The sequence below is a fragment of the Salvia splendens genome, chromosome 10 (assembly GCF_004379255.2).
Source record: "Salvia splendens isolate huo1 chromosome 10, SspV2, whole genome shotgun sequence".
NCBI lineage: Eukaryota > Viridiplantae > Streptophyta > Magnoliopsida > Lamiales > Lamiaceae > Salvia > Salvia splendens.
Genome location: NC_056041.1, coordinates 9,219,959 through 9,237,260, shown reverse-complemented (window position 1 = coordinate 9,237,260; position 17,302 = coordinate 9,219,959). Strand labels below are relative to the sequence as shown.

At 35.3% G+C, this 17,302-nt stretch overlaps 2 protein-coding genes and 1 pseudogene across 2 annotated transcripts; all 3 read right to left on the bottom strand.

Moving 5' to 3' along the window:
- Positions 1-1,525: 1,525 nt before the first annotated feature.
- On the bottom strand, positions 1,526-4,209 carry LOC121750681 (annotated as a pseudogene).
- Positions 4,210-6,166: 1,957 nt separating this feature from the next.
- Positions 6,167-10,785, bottom strand: LOC121752946 (multicopper oxidase LPR1-like). Its single transcript, XM_042148051.1, has 3 exons — positions 10,325-10,785; positions 6,525-7,985; positions 6,167-6,447 (listed from the first exon to the last, which is right to left on the bottom strand). The coding sequence occupies exons 1-3, from the start codon at positions 10,529-10,531 to the stop codon at positions 6,394-6,396; spliced, it is 1,722 nt and encodes a 573-aa protein (XP_042003985.1). The 5' UTR covers positions 10,532-10,785; the 3' UTR covers positions 6,167-6,393.
- A 2,426-nt stretch (positions 10,786-13,211) lies between these two features.
- On the bottom strand, positions 13,212-14,977 carry LOC121751099 (heavy metal-associated isoprenylated plant protein 37-like). Its single transcript, XM_042145816.1, has 3 exons — positions 14,678-14,977; positions 14,490-14,565; positions 13,212-14,106 (listed from the first exon to the last, which is right to left on the bottom strand). The coding sequence occupies exons 1-3, from the start codon at positions 14,714-14,716 to the stop codon at positions 13,442-13,444; spliced, it is 780 nt and encodes a 259-aa protein (XP_042001750.1). The 5' UTR covers positions 14,717-14,977; the 3' UTR covers positions 13,212-13,441.
- Between the last annotated feature and the right edge of the window lie 2,325 nt (positions 14,978-17,302).

The window sequence follows — 17,302 nt, the reverse complement described above, 5'->3', positions numbered from 1 at the left end:
CACGTGGAAGGGTCCATCTCGATGTTTGGCTCATTTTCATTTTACAAATTCAACAAATTTATCACTTTTCATATTTTATTTCCTTTTATAATTATCAATTTGAACTTACTATATGTGACGAAAAACTAAAACAATTATATAATTTAGACTCATTATTTTGGAATCTCAGCCTCCATTTTTCGAATACTGAATAAGCATTTATATATGTTTCAAATTATATACTATGTTTTTAAATGTAAATAACGTACGTAAGAGAGATAAATTGTGAAATTCAATATGGCAAACTCGGTTTAATTAAAAATGTGGATGAATAAAAAAATGTCATAAGTTAGTCCACATATTCAATCATTGACCATTACACTGCCTTGGAAAAAATCAAAAAAAGGGATTTGTTTTAAGCCGGGGAGAATAAAACGTGCTTCTCTATACACTAGTATTTTCAGCACTTTTTAGGCAGCATCCATTTTTGACATATCGAACTAAGCTACGAAATGGGGATAATCCACATGAAGTCTTTGCCATGAATTTATCGAATTGGTTTATGATGTAAAGAGTCGTGTATTTTCACACCTCGTTGATACCAAGACCTTTTTTTAAGCGAAATGAACTATGACTAGTTGAATACCGATAACTAAGGTTATTTCGTTTATAAACTCACATTTATGTTACACCTCCGTCCCAAAATAAAAGTCCACTTTTGTCATTTTGATTCGTCTTATGATAAGAGTTCACTTTCACTTTTACTATAAATGGTAAATAAATCACATTCCACTAACTCATTTCACTCCTATTTCACTATAAAATTAATATATAAAAGTTAGACTCATATTCCACTAACGTTTTCAACTCACATTCCTTTATAGTATATTATTTGCGATCCAAATTTAATTACAAATTTAAAGCAAATATGTTGTGTCTATGAAGTACAGAGCAAATAAATTAGATTTAATACCCCAATAGCCTATGGGCCAAAAATTGAAATATTTTCGTAGGAAAATGATTGAAATAAAAATATATATTAATAAAGAAATGCAGGCTAAATGGTGGATGAAAATTAGGCGATCTGATGGTCAATAATTAACCAAAAGCATGGAAGATCATTATTAATCAATTTTAGATCATTTTATAAAATTCGAGTTTGATGTCATTGTTAGATCATTTTAGATCATTCTTTATTAAAATAACCTAAAAATACCTTCCGTATGGTTTTGTTCTGCGTTTTTGTATTTATATCTAGTTTTCATGGATCAAAACCCTATTTTCAGTATGCATAAAAGTTAATGCCGAAATGTATATTTCTCAGCTCACTTAGTTATCAAATTTTGAATCCACTTGATTATACGAGTAGTTTTTAATTTTTAGAATGATACTTGAAACGAAAAATAGGATCAATAAATAAATACAAATAAGGCCAAGTTTTGTAAAATTAATGGTATATGGCCAACATAGGCCCATTATAATTTATAAGTTGTAAAAGCTATTCTCTAGGAATATTGTTTCACCGTTATTGCATCAATATCTCGAATTCATGACAAATTTCAAAACAATCATGGAACACAAATTTATACTACAATCAAGAATGAAGAAAATAAATACAAACTGCAGACATGAGAATCCCCTCTTTTACTCATGCCCCTCTAACCCCCAATTCTGTACTGTGTAAAAAATCGTTTAATACAAAAAATCCAATGAACAAATGACTAATGAGTGAGTGAAGAATCAGATCACACCTCTTGACAGCTCCTAAGGTGTTCCAACAAAGATGCAGCCTTCATCTTGGCTCTCTCCGTGCCCAACTCCACCAGCTCCGACAGCGCCCTTCCTGCTCCTAGCCTGCTCAGGCACGCAAGATTCGCGCCGTCTCTCCTGCACAAAGACAGCAGAATAGCCACAGCATTCTCTCTGCAACGAGGCAGTCCTGTCCGAAGAAGTTCTGTCAAGACAGGTATCATGCTGTCTCTCCCAAGGGCAGTCTTCGTCTCGTGGTAGCTGGCAAGAACAGAGAGAATGGTAAGAGCCTCATCAACCATACTGCTCGAATCCGTAAGCATCTTGATCAGTGCTGCCACAATGCCGGACCTCACAGCGCGCCCCTTGTTTCCTTGAAAGATGCAGAGGCTGAACAAGGCGGTGGCAGCATCTTTCTTCCCTCTTGAGCTCCCATTCTGGAGTAGATCCACCAGGGCAGGTATTGCGATGCACCGATGGTTATCTTGTTCTCGTCTGCTAGGGACAAGCAAAAGAGGGTTGCTACAGCATTTTCCTTTGCCTCCGCGCTTCCCTCTCTAAGGACTTGGACAACGGAGGGGACTGCATTGGCTAGCATGATGAGCTCTTTATTCTCGTCGTAGATGGAGAGATTGAGAATCGAGGTCACTGCATTATCTTGAATCTCAGCATCATTAGATGTCAAGAGATCAACCAAAATTGGAATAGCTCCTGCCTCTGCAAGCAAGATTCTGTTATCCGTGCTTCGTTTAGAAAGCAATCGGATTTCAGCCACAGCAGCCCTAATTTCCTTGACACACCGACTTGCAAGCCTAAACACAAGGGCTTCTATGGCTGCAATATCCTCCCTGACATCACGAAATGATCCATCGCTTCTTTTCAGCCTCCCGTTCACTAATGAAGTTGGCTGAACCAACTCATGCTTCAGGCACCACTGAGATATTAGGCTTCTCAACACATAACTCCGAGTAAGAGTGAGATTCTGCAGCTTCTGCCGCGTTTTTGGGCATGTTGTGTTGCCACAGTCTACCCATCTCTGTATATAACATCTCTCATATGTCTGAAACAGCAAAAACCAAACCATATTGTGAGTAAAAGCAAACTCCATTATGAATAAATGTTAACCTCGATGGTCTAAGGCTCGGTTGGACCATCATCATACCTGTCCGGTGGCCACAATGACCGGATCTCTCATGAGCTCAAGAGAGATAGGGCAGAGCAGATCATCAGGAATACAAACAGAACCGGGCTTCTTGTTTTCCTCTACTGCTTTACATGATGAGGTATTTAGTCCCGGACTCCCACCTTCCTTCAAGACAACAGCATCAGACGAAATGGATGAGTTGGGTACATCGTTTTCAATCAAAACCTCGTTCAAGAATTTATCTACGGCCCCAACACCTTCTCCCCCACCCTTCGTTTTCGTGCTAGCTTTGTTGACATAGTCTATTTGTAAATATCCAATCTCATTGTCAAATGGCTGAGGTAAGCTCGAGTTCAGAGGGCGTCCGTGTCTTTCACCGGCTCGTCTCAACTGTGACCTCACTAATTCAACCTAATGAAAGAGTTATGATGTTTAGAAATGAATCATATCCAAAATAACAGTACAAAGATGCTTACACTGTAAATGCTAACAACCTGACCTAGCACCTCTTCCGATATTTTGAAATCATCATAAGGCAAATTAACCAATGCTTTCTCCAATTTCCATGTTACACACTGAAATTGGAAGAGAATTTTCTTTTTTGCTCCATCCTATAACGCAGAAATCAAACAAGAGAAGCATTTCAAGTCAAAGTAATTAAAAACAATAATTTGACATAACTCATTTAACTAGCAACAGCCAAACTATCAAAAATCTACAACCCAATCGAGTCAAGATCATATTTTTCATTAAGATTAATACTTATATGAACTCAAACATCATAAATCAAAATATAAAATCAACATACTTACACAATTGAACTCAGAGTTATCAAAGTGATTAGCAGCAAACATGAGTCTGTTTGAAACCTGAAAGCTAAATTCAGATCAGCGAAGCCAGAATTCGAGAGACAAGAAGAGCTTGTTTCACAATTTTTTTGAATCATCTCGGAATCCTCAATTTCTTCAATAAAATCGGCCAAAAGTGAGACTCTTCTCCCCAATTCTGCGCATTCTCTCTTGAAAAAACCAGAGAAGCCCGAGGCGGAGAAGAACTGAGGCGGCGCCTTTGTTCACCGCCGTCTTCTCTTCGCCGGCCATTTCAACGGGAGTGCAATTTCTGTTTGGCATTGTCACAAACATATTGTCGACATTGTTGCATCGTTATTAAAAGATTTGATCGTTATTCAGTGGGCAACGCTTCTTCATTGCCACAGCATGTCTTTTGGGGCATAATTACAACAAAAACTATAATAATAACTGAAATTAATTTGGACACATTGATCACTGATTATTATTAGTAATTTTTTTCGTCCAGAAAAAGGGATCTGAAAAGTGAAAATGGAACTCTTTTGATTAATACCTAATCTGTTGCCATAAAATTTCAACATCATCCTATATGGGCAGGTAAAGATCCATTCAGCCTTGCAATAACATTAAGGTCATATTCACTTGTAAAATTGCTGAATTATTGTCTATGATTAATTAAGTTGTAGTATAATTTTTAAAAAGCCAAACATAAACTAAAATATTGAAATTCAATGAATATTATTTGATACTCCCCTACGTTCACAATCACAAGTCACAACCTACTTGCCATATACTGTAGAATCATTGAATGTGATTTGAACTAGGAGTTAAACCAATTTTGATTGAATTTAATGGTTTATTGATTCACTATAAACAATTGTGTTTGCTTGATTATGGACGAAGCTAAAAGGTTGTGAGTATTTATTTATATTTCATTTTTATTTAGAAAATACGAAACACTTGGATAATATAGTGTGTTTTTGTGCTCAATACCCATAAATTTATTCGTTATGATCCACACGCACATCATTCTCAATAATGAATTCTCCACAAAAAGGAAAAAGTGGCAAAATATTGGTACAAAACGAACAAACGAGTACAGTTGGAAGAAGATATTGTATGGTTGCTAAGAAACCATATGATGTAATAAGGCATGTTTTGAATTTATACTCTCTCTGTCCCGCTTTAGGAGTCTCGGTTGATTAATTTCGGGCGTCCCACTTTAGGAGTTCCGGTTGGGATAAACTAATAAAAAATGCCTACAAGGTAAATAAAAAAATATTAAAAGTTGGTCGCAACATCCACTACAATATTTATTTATTACACAGTCAATTAAAAGTGGGTCGCAACATACACTACAACATTTAATTATTACTCACTCAAACACTTTCTTAAAACATGTGCCCTACTCAACCGGGACTACTAAAGCGTGACGGGGGGAGTATTTATTTATCAAAACACCACAATTTAATTAGGAAATGATAGCTCTAAAGTCAATCCGAGGTTAATAATATGTTGAAATGCCCCTTTTTGTGCGACTTAGGCAACCGCTCTTTTATGCTTTTAGGAAAATAAGCAACAGCTCATTGATCTTATCTTTGCTCTACTTTTATCATTTTCTCATTTTCTATACAATAAAAGTAAAAAGCCATTTTATATCGACCATTGTCAAAAGAAAAAAGTGGGTTTTATGCTTTTATTTGTGATGAATTGTGCTTACTATCCTCAAATTACAACAGACCATACATTCTATTTATGCACCTTAAGGAACCAAGTAACATCTATATTATAATTGTGTTAAAATCAAATTAGTTCATGTTTTGTTTGAGACGCATTGTAAAATTGTGTTAACGTTGATAGATTGGTTGGAGCAAGTAGGTAATGTGGATGATTGCGAAAGAATTCTCAAACCATTTTTTTTAAGTTCGATATGTTTGTTATGATGTGAATTATGATTTATTCAATTCCTTAAAAAGGGGGGGGGAAAATATGGTCATTATCGAATATTATTGTTTTCGCAATGTATTTTTTCTATCAGCTAACAATTATTTCAATATGAAGTGCAATTTTTTCGTTCCCATACAGTTTAATCGTAAAGTTGCGATCATGATCTAGTAGTTCAATCATTTCCATTACATGCTATACAAAAATTCCATTAATTAAATTAATTAGAAAAATCACTGGATAACGTTGGAAGTATGCTTCTGAGATAGTTATTCTAAAAATGGAGTTGCATATACTCGCGGATAAAAATTGGGCTTAGGCCTTATCTAAATGAAGATTGTATATTTGTTATTGGGCTCCAGGCACTAGGCCCAATAATGGAGAACATTATTGGGCTCGATGGATCTTGCAAGCATTACTCTACAGCCTCTTTCCCTTTCAAAAAACATTCTACTAGTATATTTTAAAATATAATCGTGTATTATTATATCAACAATTTAGATACATCTTATATATTTATAAAAAATTAAAGTCAATCACATAGGAGTATTTAATATATATTGCAGTTCAAGCATTGGATAGTGATGCCTTCAACTTGTACTTGAATTTGGACATGAGATATAGAGTAGTGATAGTTATTGCTAAATGCTACACAAAGTTACAACGTACTCCATCACACTAACTATTTGCAGAATTACTCTTGCTTGCTTACAGTTAAAAGTTGAAACTATACCCATTTTCCTCATCAGTATTAACACAATACACACATCATTGCGTGAATTTCAATGGCCTCATCATCGCATTATCTTCATGATCTAAAATCTGCAAGCAATTCAATATAAAACAATCATTTAAATGCACTGAAAAAATATAATCCGGTAGGAATTGAAGGAACTTACATGACAATGGTACACATAACCCGGCTCAGCAGTGGCGTCGAACGGATATGACTCATTCGAATGAATATACGAAAACCTCACAAATATCTTAGTGACATGTCCAGGCATCAACTTGAACACATTTTCCCACCCCTTCTCGTGGGCAGGAACCTGCCGCATCCTGCCCACGGCGTACCTGTGGACCCCACACTCGATCACGTCGTTGTACTTCAGCATACACTCTTTAAACTCATCGACATCCACCAACTCTGTCTGATCAAGAACCATAAAAAGTCCCAAATGTATGTGCAACGGATGATTATCCTCTGTCAAATTGATCACATTCCATATCTCAGTGGCCCCCACTTTTGGTGTCTCTGTGGCCGGGGCCTCATAGGGCAAGCCGTTGATGTAGAGATGCGTGGGCTCATCGATGGGGCTCGTGTACTCGTATAACGAGATGTACCTCGTTAGCACCCCCGTGGCAGACATACTTGGCAGAGGATATTTGATCAATATTTTGGGGATTTTTGACGTGTCAAATTCATGTTTGGATTTGATGATGAATTTCATGACCTTGCTATTTGCTGTGTTGACTGGGTCACCGGAAGGGTAAGGATATGCAGCATCATTGGTCAATAATACAGATTTTGACTTGGACCTGGAGAAGTCAACAACCACGTCAGCGATCTCGGACGGGGCTAGTAGGAAGGACTTGGCTGTCACCGGCTTCTCAATGTATGTTGAGTCGGATCCTACAAGGACGAATTTCAGACCGTTGTCGAACGAGAAGTTGAAGAACCTCGCATTGCTGGCGTTGATGATTCTAAATCTGTATTTCCTCTGCCGCACGGTCATGTACGGCCACGCCTTCCCATTGACCACAATGGCATCTCCGAAGTACTCTGGCTGCCACTGGGGATGGATGGATGGGTTATTCCCCTTGGGGTCCATGTAAATCGAACCATCCGTGGAGAAACTACGGTCAAACACGACCAACGGGCGGTCAAACTCTTCGTCGTAGGGGAGTCCTAGTGGCAGCTCAAGGCTTGGCTGGCGGATGATGTAGGCGCCAACTAGGCCAGCCAAGAGGTTGACCCTGGTCAACCCCATCGCGTGGTCATGGTACCATAGCGTACCCGGGTGCTGCAGATTGTGGTAGTTGTAGGTTTTCCTCGTCCAGGATGGGCCATGGTCCTTGAACCGGGCCGTGAACCATGCACCTGAGTGGCCATCGCTCTCGGGCTCGTCGACGCCGCCGTGGAGGTGCACCACTGTGGGGATGCCCTTCCCCTTGTGAGGTGTGGCTGTTGGGATGGTGGGGTCCCATGGTAGTATGTGCTTTGAAGGGAGATAATCAGTCCATTTTATTTGAGTGTGAACTCCATGAAGGGCTTCAATTGTAGGGCCAGGGACTGTGGCATTTTCTTTTGTTGTACCATATGCAAAAACTGGTGTTGCAGGCAGATCTCTATGAAATTTCTGCATATAAAAAATAAAGCAAATGTGTTGCAATATGATTTGCTTTTCATGTTTATAAGTGCATCATGGAATGATCAAATGAACAACTAATAGTAATGAAGTTCAGCAGTAGTAGTAGTAGTATAAATTCAAATCAAATACTATTATTGGGACTCCACCAATTGCAATTGTGAGATGATATTCCACCACAATGTGGTATGTGTCACACCACATAACTACAGATTTAAAATGTTATGAATTCGAATTTATGGACGAATAAATGTTATTAATGCAGAATACTATAATGGCACGGCATTAAATTTTGTTAATGATGAATCACTACAATTGTTGGACTGTGGTGTATATTAATTAATTATCTTTCTGAGATTTAATAAAATTGCTGTTGAAAGGACTCATACCAAAAAAGAAAGTGATGCTTACATGCACCACAATATCAAAAAAAAAAAAAAAAAATGGAAAGTGATAGTGGGCAAAGTTTCCTATAGTACACTCCAATTGAATTCACATGCCCTGTCTAATTTTTGTTATATAGTTACTCCATAACGTATGATTCCATTTATTTAAATAAATATAAATCTTATATGCATCTCATATATACTCCCTCCGTCCCGCACTACTCGCACTTTTCCTTTTGGGCACGGAGATTAAGGAATGAGTGATAGACAAAGTCAACAATTACGGCTGTAGGTATAAATTGTTACTAAAAATGGAAAGAGTGCAAATAACTTGGGACGCCCAGAAAGGAAATAAGTGCAAGTAGTGCGGGATGGAGAGAGTATAAAAAAGGTACTTTTATCGAGATAAATTAGAATTTATTTTAGTTAATATGAAGCTTAAATTAGACCGATGACACCTAATCTCGCGGAATTCAAGTACAGTATATCAGAACAAGACAGCACAAGACATGGGAAAATATCTGTCTCAACTTTACCTATTGAAAAGTATGCCAAAATTGATGAAAATGAAAATTTGCAAGCAAAAAGATAGTAAATGAAAAGGCTTTGTAAAACAGTGGGCTCTACTACAGTACTACTGCTTCATAAAACAACATGACTACAAAAATGGTCCATGAACTAAGGGTTTATCTCGAAATTAGTCATTTTGCTATTTTTTATACGAAATTACTCTTTTGAGGGTTTGGACAATTTGATCTTTTTACATTTTTAACATTTTAAATCTGATATTATTTTAGTGATGTATTAAATCTGATATTATTTCAAAATTTCATTCTTCTTCCCTTTTGTCATCCTTCACTTTGTTTCTTTATTTCAATATTATATTTAATTTTATAAAATTAAATTTTAAATTTAAATTTTTAAATATCAATAAATTTTTATTAATTAAAATTATTAATTCATGGATACTATAAATATTGATTAAAACTATTAATTTTTATTATTTAATATAATATTCAGTTGAATCGAAGAAGTACAGAAAAATAATATTAATTATGATGGAAAAATAAGAGTTATTATACTTAGATTCGTTCGATTGTTATAATTGCTTGTGATTATATATTATGAAGTTGACTAAAATATTAATACTAATAAAAAATTTATATAGGAGTATTTTGTTTAAATTTTCTAGTTAATTTTGATTGTTTTCAAAAAAATAAACGGAAATTATATTAGTCTTACATATGATGCATATTTATTTCACATATGATATGATCTATTTATGATTAAAACTATTAAATATTGAACTAAGTTGGCGTCGGCATACCTTATTGATTAAATATTAGACACTATCAAATATTGATTAAAACTATTAATTTTTGTTATTTAATAATTTTAATAATAAAAAAAATTTGTTGATATTTAAAAATCTAAATTTAAAATTTAATTTTATAAAATTAAATCTAATATTAAAATAAAGAAACAAAGTGAAAGATGACAAAATGAAGAAGAATGATAATTTGATATAATATCAGATTTAATACATCACTGAAATAATATTATATTTAAAATGTTAAAAGTGTAAAAAGACTAAATTGCTAAAACCCTCAAAAGGGTATTTTCGTATAAAAATTGGCAAAATGACCAATTTTGAGATAAACCCTTAGTCCAAGGATGTCTGACGATATTTTTAAAGTCCAGAGACTATAGATGAGATAAACCATCATCCAGTACAACAATAACATAATGGGTCAGTCGAAAAGTCTAGTACAAACCACAGACCGACCTCGATCATTGATTTAATTTGTATTCACCCACTTATCTTAAAAGTAAAATAAAATTGAAAAATGATAAACTTAATTAACAAATGCAAATATTAAGACATCCCTATTTATGCACATTTGAAATAGTAATAATAGTTAAAAACAGAGAGCAAAAACTTACCCATAGTTTGTGATACATTCCAATACTGAGTTTGGTCGGAATCGGAGAAGCATCGGCGAAATCGAAACCTTTGATTCTGGGCATGTCGGGAAGCTCATCAGCAAACATCTCCAACTCTAATGGCTTTATCATTCTATCTTCAGCCCATGCAATACTTACCAAAATTATTACCACACAAAACTGCATCAATTTCTCTCTTCCCACCATATTTTTCCGTTAGATTGTGTTTGTGTGAGAGAGATTAGAAGAGAAGAAGTATGGAACGAAAATGTGACAAATGCAAAGATAAAATTATGAGAAAAATTGAAAAAGGCTTTATTTGAGCACTGCTGCAGTGGGACTTCGATATCTCCGCTTATATATAAGTTTTACTTTTTTACAATGAAGTACACTCATTTGACAGCTTAATTTGTATAGTATAAAGTATAATTTTTGGTGTAAGTATTGAGATATAGAGTAGAATTCAAATTGAATTCAAATGCTTTAAATTGCAGAAGAATCTTTCGAAAAGATATATACACACACACGCACACAAAGGTGCTGTTTTTACACTTTTGAAAACTTAATTTATTTGTGTTTTTTTACATAGCCTATTTTGTTTCGTTCCATTGTGTGGGTATTGCTGTTTTTTATTGTGTTTCAATGTCAGAGACCATTAGTCTGTATATTTTGCTTAGTTTAGTAGTATTATGGTGTGGTTGGTAAGTTGCTTGACATAATTATTTTTCCGGTGAACATTTGAGGACATGATTGTAGGTTTGTGTTAAAATGACAACACCTCTTAAAATGACACTGTAACATCACGTATAGCGTATTAGATATTGCTGGCCGAGAAAAATTGTTGTATAGTGTATTGGATATTACTGGCCGAAAAAATTTACCCTTGAGTATTTTTTATGATTGCCACATGGCAGCTAATTATTCATTCACGTATACAAATGATTGGCTAGGAATTGTGGTATAGTATTACTTTAAGAGTGGTTGTCATTTTAATGCACTAATGATTGTATCCACTAACGGTGCCTCACTTTGTATATCATTAACAAAGCTGAGAAAATTTAGCAATAATAAATTTAATTATGACTCCAAATAATTTAACTTGCTTTTTAACAGTTCTGCACACCAAATAGTTTAGTAAAAAAATTATTGATAACAACCGAATCCAAATTGGAATACTTCAATACTGATTGTTGCAACAAAATGTCACTATAAACAAAGAATAACATATTTGCTGCAGCAAATACAATATACGGAATGGATTAATTCTTCTTTCATCATTATTCTTTTAAGATATTTTTATGCCTTTTGTAATTTGAATGACGTGGATTTTCATTCTCCATTAGACTTTGGAATAAAATGGTTACCACTTATTTTATGAGATGTTCCTAAATCCAATCCGGTCTATATTTTGGCTCAAGATTTCCTCCAAGAACCTTCTACTTAATTCACAACGCAACTTCTAACTATTTTGAGGATCAAATACTGTTTTGAATGATTGCAAAAGAATCACAATTTTGATCAATGTTGGATTTTCAAATATCAGTTTAGACTTTTTAAAACGGTTTCATGTATTACAAAACGGTCAAGCCAAAAAATGACAAAAGACAGAGTACTAATACAAAAATAGTTTAAAGTAGAAACAACAACAAAATCAACTTATAGACTAAAAAAAACGCATGTATAAATAAGAGTAAAGGCCAAAATTGGTACTGAACATATGTCCATTTTATCATTTTGGTCATAAACTTTATCTTTTGAATTTTTTGGTCCTGGACATTTCAAATCGGATCACAATTGGTCCTCCGTCAACAAATCCGTTAATATTTAACGGTCAACGATTTTAATCACAATTTTGACCAACTTAAACAATTTTTATTTATTTAATCATCAAAATTATTTTTTAAATAAAATCATAAATTATTTATTAGAAATAATTAAAGAATTTTTAAATAATTAAATTATTTATTCCAACTTAAACAATTTTTAAATAACAAAATTATTTATGATTTTATTTAAAAAATAATTTTGATGATTAAATAATTAAAAATTATTTAAGTTGGTCAAAATTGTGTTTATCATAAAAAAATCATAAATTATTTATTACAACTTAAACAATTTTTAAATAATTAAATTATTTATGATTTTATTTAAAAATAATAATTTTGATGATTAAGTAATTAAAAATATTTTAAGTTGGTCAAAATTGTGTTTATCATAAAAAAATCATAAATTATTTATTACAACTTAAACAATTTTTAAATAATCAAATTATTTATGATTTTATTTAAAAAAATACTTTTGATGATTAAATAATTAAAAATTGTTTAAGTTGGTCAAAATTGTGATTAAAATCGTTGACCGTTAAATATTAACGGAATTATTAACGGAGGACCAATTGTGATCCGATTTGAAATGTCCAGGACCAAAAAATTCAAAAGATAATGTTTAGGACTAAAATGATAAAATGGGCATATGTTCAGGACCAATTTTGGCCTTTACTCTATAAATAATGGTGTGTTTATTCTTGGAATATTTTGTCAGTATATTGCTATTTGCGCATAATTTAATTATGTATCCGTGTACTGGGCTGTAAATAATTCGCGAGAGAGACCTTGACGGAAGGCCCAGAAAAGCCCAAATATATCCCAATAGCCCAATTAAAGAGGTCATACTCATATCTACCATTAAAACATTTTTCTCTAATTTCAACGCTGCGCATTCGAAGCTAGCCGAATTTCTATTTATGCTCATTTGAGAATTTCCACGTCATAAGGAATTATGAACATCTAACTGCATGTCTTACTTTCATTTCCCCAAAATGAAAAAATTTACATGTATCTAAGAACTTTTTGTATGGATTGGGGTCAAAGATATAAAATTGAGCATGTATAGAAACGTGATTTTTTCAAAAAATAAAAACTTTGCTAAGCAAGTTATTCTTCAAACACATAGATCATTAGTAGATACAACATGAGATGATACAAATGAGGCAATAGATTATGATTCATAGCTATTAGCTAACATTTTCATCTTGACAATGAAATCAAAATAGTTCATCAAAACTCTCATAAGGCAAAACACAGAAGAAATTCAAGAAGAAATCCAACTTATCCAAAACTACATAACTCTACAACCACCAGCATTCTCATCAATAAACACATGATCATCACCACCACCATAATCACCCCCACCGTAGTTGTAGTAATAACCGGTGGTAGGAGGCACAAACGCGCTCCGGTTATACAACATCTGCTGGTAACCCCCATGCCGGCTCACAAACGCATCACTCCCCGCGTAAAAACCATTAGGCTGCGGCTGCTCAAGTCCTCCAAATCCCCCATTCCCTTCCATTCCCAAAACACCATTCCCATGAAAACCGGCAAGACTCATCATTGCACTAATATCATTTACAGACATGTCGTTCGTGTTGGACATCTGATCATTCCCTTTCTTACCAGCAACGTTCTTCTTCGTTTTCCCATTATTGGAATTCGTCACGTGCTGCTTGAGGCGAGAGAGCTGATTGATCTTGTTCCTGATCAGCTGCATCTCGTCTTCCTGCTTGATCATTTGGTCATCGTTACTTTTGTTTTTAGGCACGCGCGCTTTCTTGTTTTCTTTGATATAAGCGGTGTTCTGTTTCGGGTTTTGGTTGGATTTTGGAGAGCAGAGCTCGGCGTGTTTGCCGGACTTCATCAGTTTCTTCACTAGAGTTGCCGAATCGACGTTGCCTGAAACACTCACCCTTTGTTGCTCTGCTTCAATCCTCACTTGGTACACACCTAAATCACCAACAAATTCAATTTTGCCACCGTTTTAATTTGAGGAAATTTTGAAATACATTAAAATGGCACTACATTTATTCAAAACAAGTAGTACTAATTTAGATTCATAGCAAGTAGTGCTATTTAGCTATAAGGGATTTGTTTTTATTAGTCTATTAGACATGGAGTAAGGCATGAATTGAACATAATAGTTTTGTTCTTACTAAAAAAAGTAGGAAACAAAACATGAAATATCAAACTATGTGACAATAGACAGTGATGCCACACAGCAACTAACATTAAAACAGGAGTAGCCCATTTAGGAGAGAAATTGGTACAGTATAAAGTTTTCATTAATTTTAGTTCTAAAAAGAAGTGATAATGGGAAAAAGAGCAAAAACCTTCGATTCTCTGAAGAATTTTCTTCACTTGCTGCTCACATCCTTCACAATGTATGTTCACTCTGAGCACAAAGGTCTGTAATAAAAAAACAATAGAAAGCCATGAAACTTGAATCTCTGTCCATAATAATCACTACCATAAAAAGAAGTTAGCCATGAAACTTATTTAATAAAAACAAAGAACCTACCCGGATTTTGAGCAGTTTAAAGTCTTCATCTTTAGTCATTTCTTGGGAGGGATGATCTGCAATAAGAAAAAGGAGACAAGGAAATGTAGGAAAACTATGTTTTCTGCCTTAGCAGGAGAAGAGTGAAAGAGAGATAGTGGTGAAATGAAATACTAGTACTAGTATAAGTTAGTACTATAAATACTGCTAGAAAGAGCTCACTCAATATATAGGTCAACAAATTTTCTCTTTTTTTTACAAACAAAGCACAGCCACATGGGATGGGATTGATTCTATTAAAAAATGTTTGTTAGCTAAAGTGCAAGTATACTAAACGATCTTAAACTGAAAAGTTCATGATCCCAACATGATTAAGCCAAAAGAAAAGAAACTTTGTGTTGTTTTTATTGATTGAAAAGTGTTGAATACAAAGAGAGAACTCACCTTATATACTTGGTGATCTCATCGTCTACAAACTACATACAAGCAAGTAACTAACTAACTAACTAAAAGTAGCCGTTGAGCTGACGACCGTTGAGCTAGGATCTGGAAGCTTCTTCGCTCGCTCACTGCATGCACGCATGCACACACAATATTTGAGAGCCCCCCTCAAGATGGACTATACACGGTTGTGAAATCCATCTTGGACAAGAGATTGTGAAAAGGTGTAGATGCCAAGGGCTTTGTAAAAATGTCAGCAAGTTGAAGGCTATTATGCACATGTACTGGTTTTATGATTCCTTCAAGCAACTTTTCTCGAATAGTGTGGCAGTCTATCTCTATGTGTTTGGTGCGCTCGTGAAAAACCGGATTGGAGCTAATATATACAGCAGCCTGATTGTCGCAATAGAGAGGAACCGGCTGCTTCACATAAACTCCAAAATCCTTCAACAAGGCTAAAATCCACACCACTTCACAACATGCTAAAGCCATGGCCCTATACTCTGCTTCGGCCGAGGATCTCGAGACTGTGTGTTGTTTCTTTGAACGCCAAGAAATCAGAGAACTACCCAAGAATAAGCAAAAACCAGTTATACTTCTTCTTGTGTCTGGACAAGCTGCCCAGTCAGCATCAGAAAAAATGCTTAGGGATGGAACCGCCCGTGTTGAGTAGAACAAGCCATGACCTAGTGTGCACTTCAGGTATCTGAGAATTCTTTCAGCTGCTTGCATATGCCCTGAGCAAGGCTTGGATAGAAATTGGCTCAATTTATTTACTGCAAAGGTAATATCAGGTCTGGTGATGCAGAGATACACCAATCGACCAATGAGCCTTCTATATGCAGTAGGATCTAAAAGAGGTTCTCCTTCATCTTGTTGCAGAGTTCTAGATGCATCCATAGGAATGTTGCAGGGTTTACAGCCAAGTAAACCTGCGTCAGTGACAAGATCCAATGCATACTTGTGTTGTGAGATGAATATGCCACTGTCATTTCTTGCAATTTCAATTCCTAGGAAATATTTGGGTGTGCCTAGGTCCTTGTATTTGAAGTGATCTGTAAGGAATTCCTTGAAATCAGCAATCTGAGTATCATCACTCGAAGCCACAAGTATATCATCCACATAGATCACAATCCCAAAGAAAGATCCATTCTTTGAATGTCTGTAAAAGAAAGAATGATCTGATGCGGACTGGGATAAGCCAAAACCAGATAGGACTTGTGAAAACTTCAAATACCATTGCCTAGAAGCTTGTTTAAGGCCATAGAGAGACTTCTTAAGCTTGCAAACAAGTTGTCCAGACTCTGGGGAACCCTCTGGAACAAGCAAGCCTGGTGGTAATGTCATATATATTTCTTCATCAAGCTCTCCATATAAAAAGGCATTGTTGATGTCAAGATGTGCAAGTTTCCACCCATGTATAGCAGCAAGAGCAAGCACCATTTTGACAGTTGTAAGCTTTGCAACAGGTGAGAAAGTATTATGAAAGTCCACTCCAGCCTGTTGTGTAAAACCCTTGGCAACTAACCTAGCTTTATACCGTTCTACTGTTGCATCAGCCTTGAACTTGATCTTATAGACCCATTTACAGGAGATAGGAATCTTTCCTGGAGGCAACAATGTAATTATCCAGGTTTCTGTCCTTATTAAAGCTTGCAACTCTTCTTGCATAGCCAGCACCCACTCATGATGTTGGGAGGCTTGTTTGTAGGTGTTAGGCTCAGTGAGGGTGGAGAGAAGAATGATGAATTTGAGGTAAGGCTTGGATAGTTTAGCTAGAGAGAAAAAGGCTGAGATGGGATATTTGGAGTTGGAGACCACTGAGTTGCAAAAGTAGTCAGCAAGATGTGCTGGGGTTTTGAGAACTCTTCCTGAAGTAGAGTGGTTGGTGTTTGAATTTTGCTCAGGCTGAGATAGCTGGGCATTTTGCTGCGGCAGAATGGGAAGAGAAGTGTTTTGCTGCGGCAGAATGGGAAGAGAAGTATTTTGCTGCGGCAGAATGGGAAGAGAAGTGTTTTGCTGCGGCAGAACATCCCCTGACTCATGAGGAGGAAAATCTGGTAAGACTATAGGTCTCTGATATGAAAGTGGAAACTCATTCTCATGAAACACAACATTTCTGCTGATAAAAATGTTGTTGTTGTCTAAATCCATAACCTTATAACCCTTGTATCCAGAAGGATAGCCAATGAAAATGCATTTTAC

What these genes read in the sequence shown, in the direction of transcription:
- LOC121752946 (XM_042148051.1), bottom strand. Translation starts at nt 10,531, where the DNA reads ATGGTGGGAAGAGAGAAATTGATGCAGTTTTGTGTGGTAATAATTTTG. An exon ending in GAATGTATCACAAACTATGG is followed by an intron (nt 7,986 to 10,324) that starts GTAAGTTTTTGC and finishes TTTTATATGCAG; the next exon opens with AAATTTCATAGAGATCTGCC. An exon ending in GTTATGTGTACCATTGTCAT is followed by an intron (nt 6,448 to 6,524) that starts GTAAGTTCCTTC and finishes AATTGCTTGCAG; the next exon opens with ATTTTAGATCATGAAGATAA.
- LOC121751099 (XM_042145816.1), bottom strand. Translation starts at nt 14,716, where the DNA reads ATGACTAAAGATGAAGACTTTAAACTGCTCAAAATCCGG. An exon ending in TTAAACTGCTCAAAATCCGG is followed by an intron (nt 14,566 to 14,677) that starts GTAGGTTCTTTG and finishes TTTTTATTACAG; the next exon opens with ACCTTTGTGCTCAGAGTGAA. An exon ending in AATTCTTCAGAGAATCGAAG is followed by an intron (nt 14,107 to 14,489) that starts GTTTTTGCTCTT and finishes TTGGTGATTTAG; the next exon opens with GTGTGTACCAAGTGAGGATT.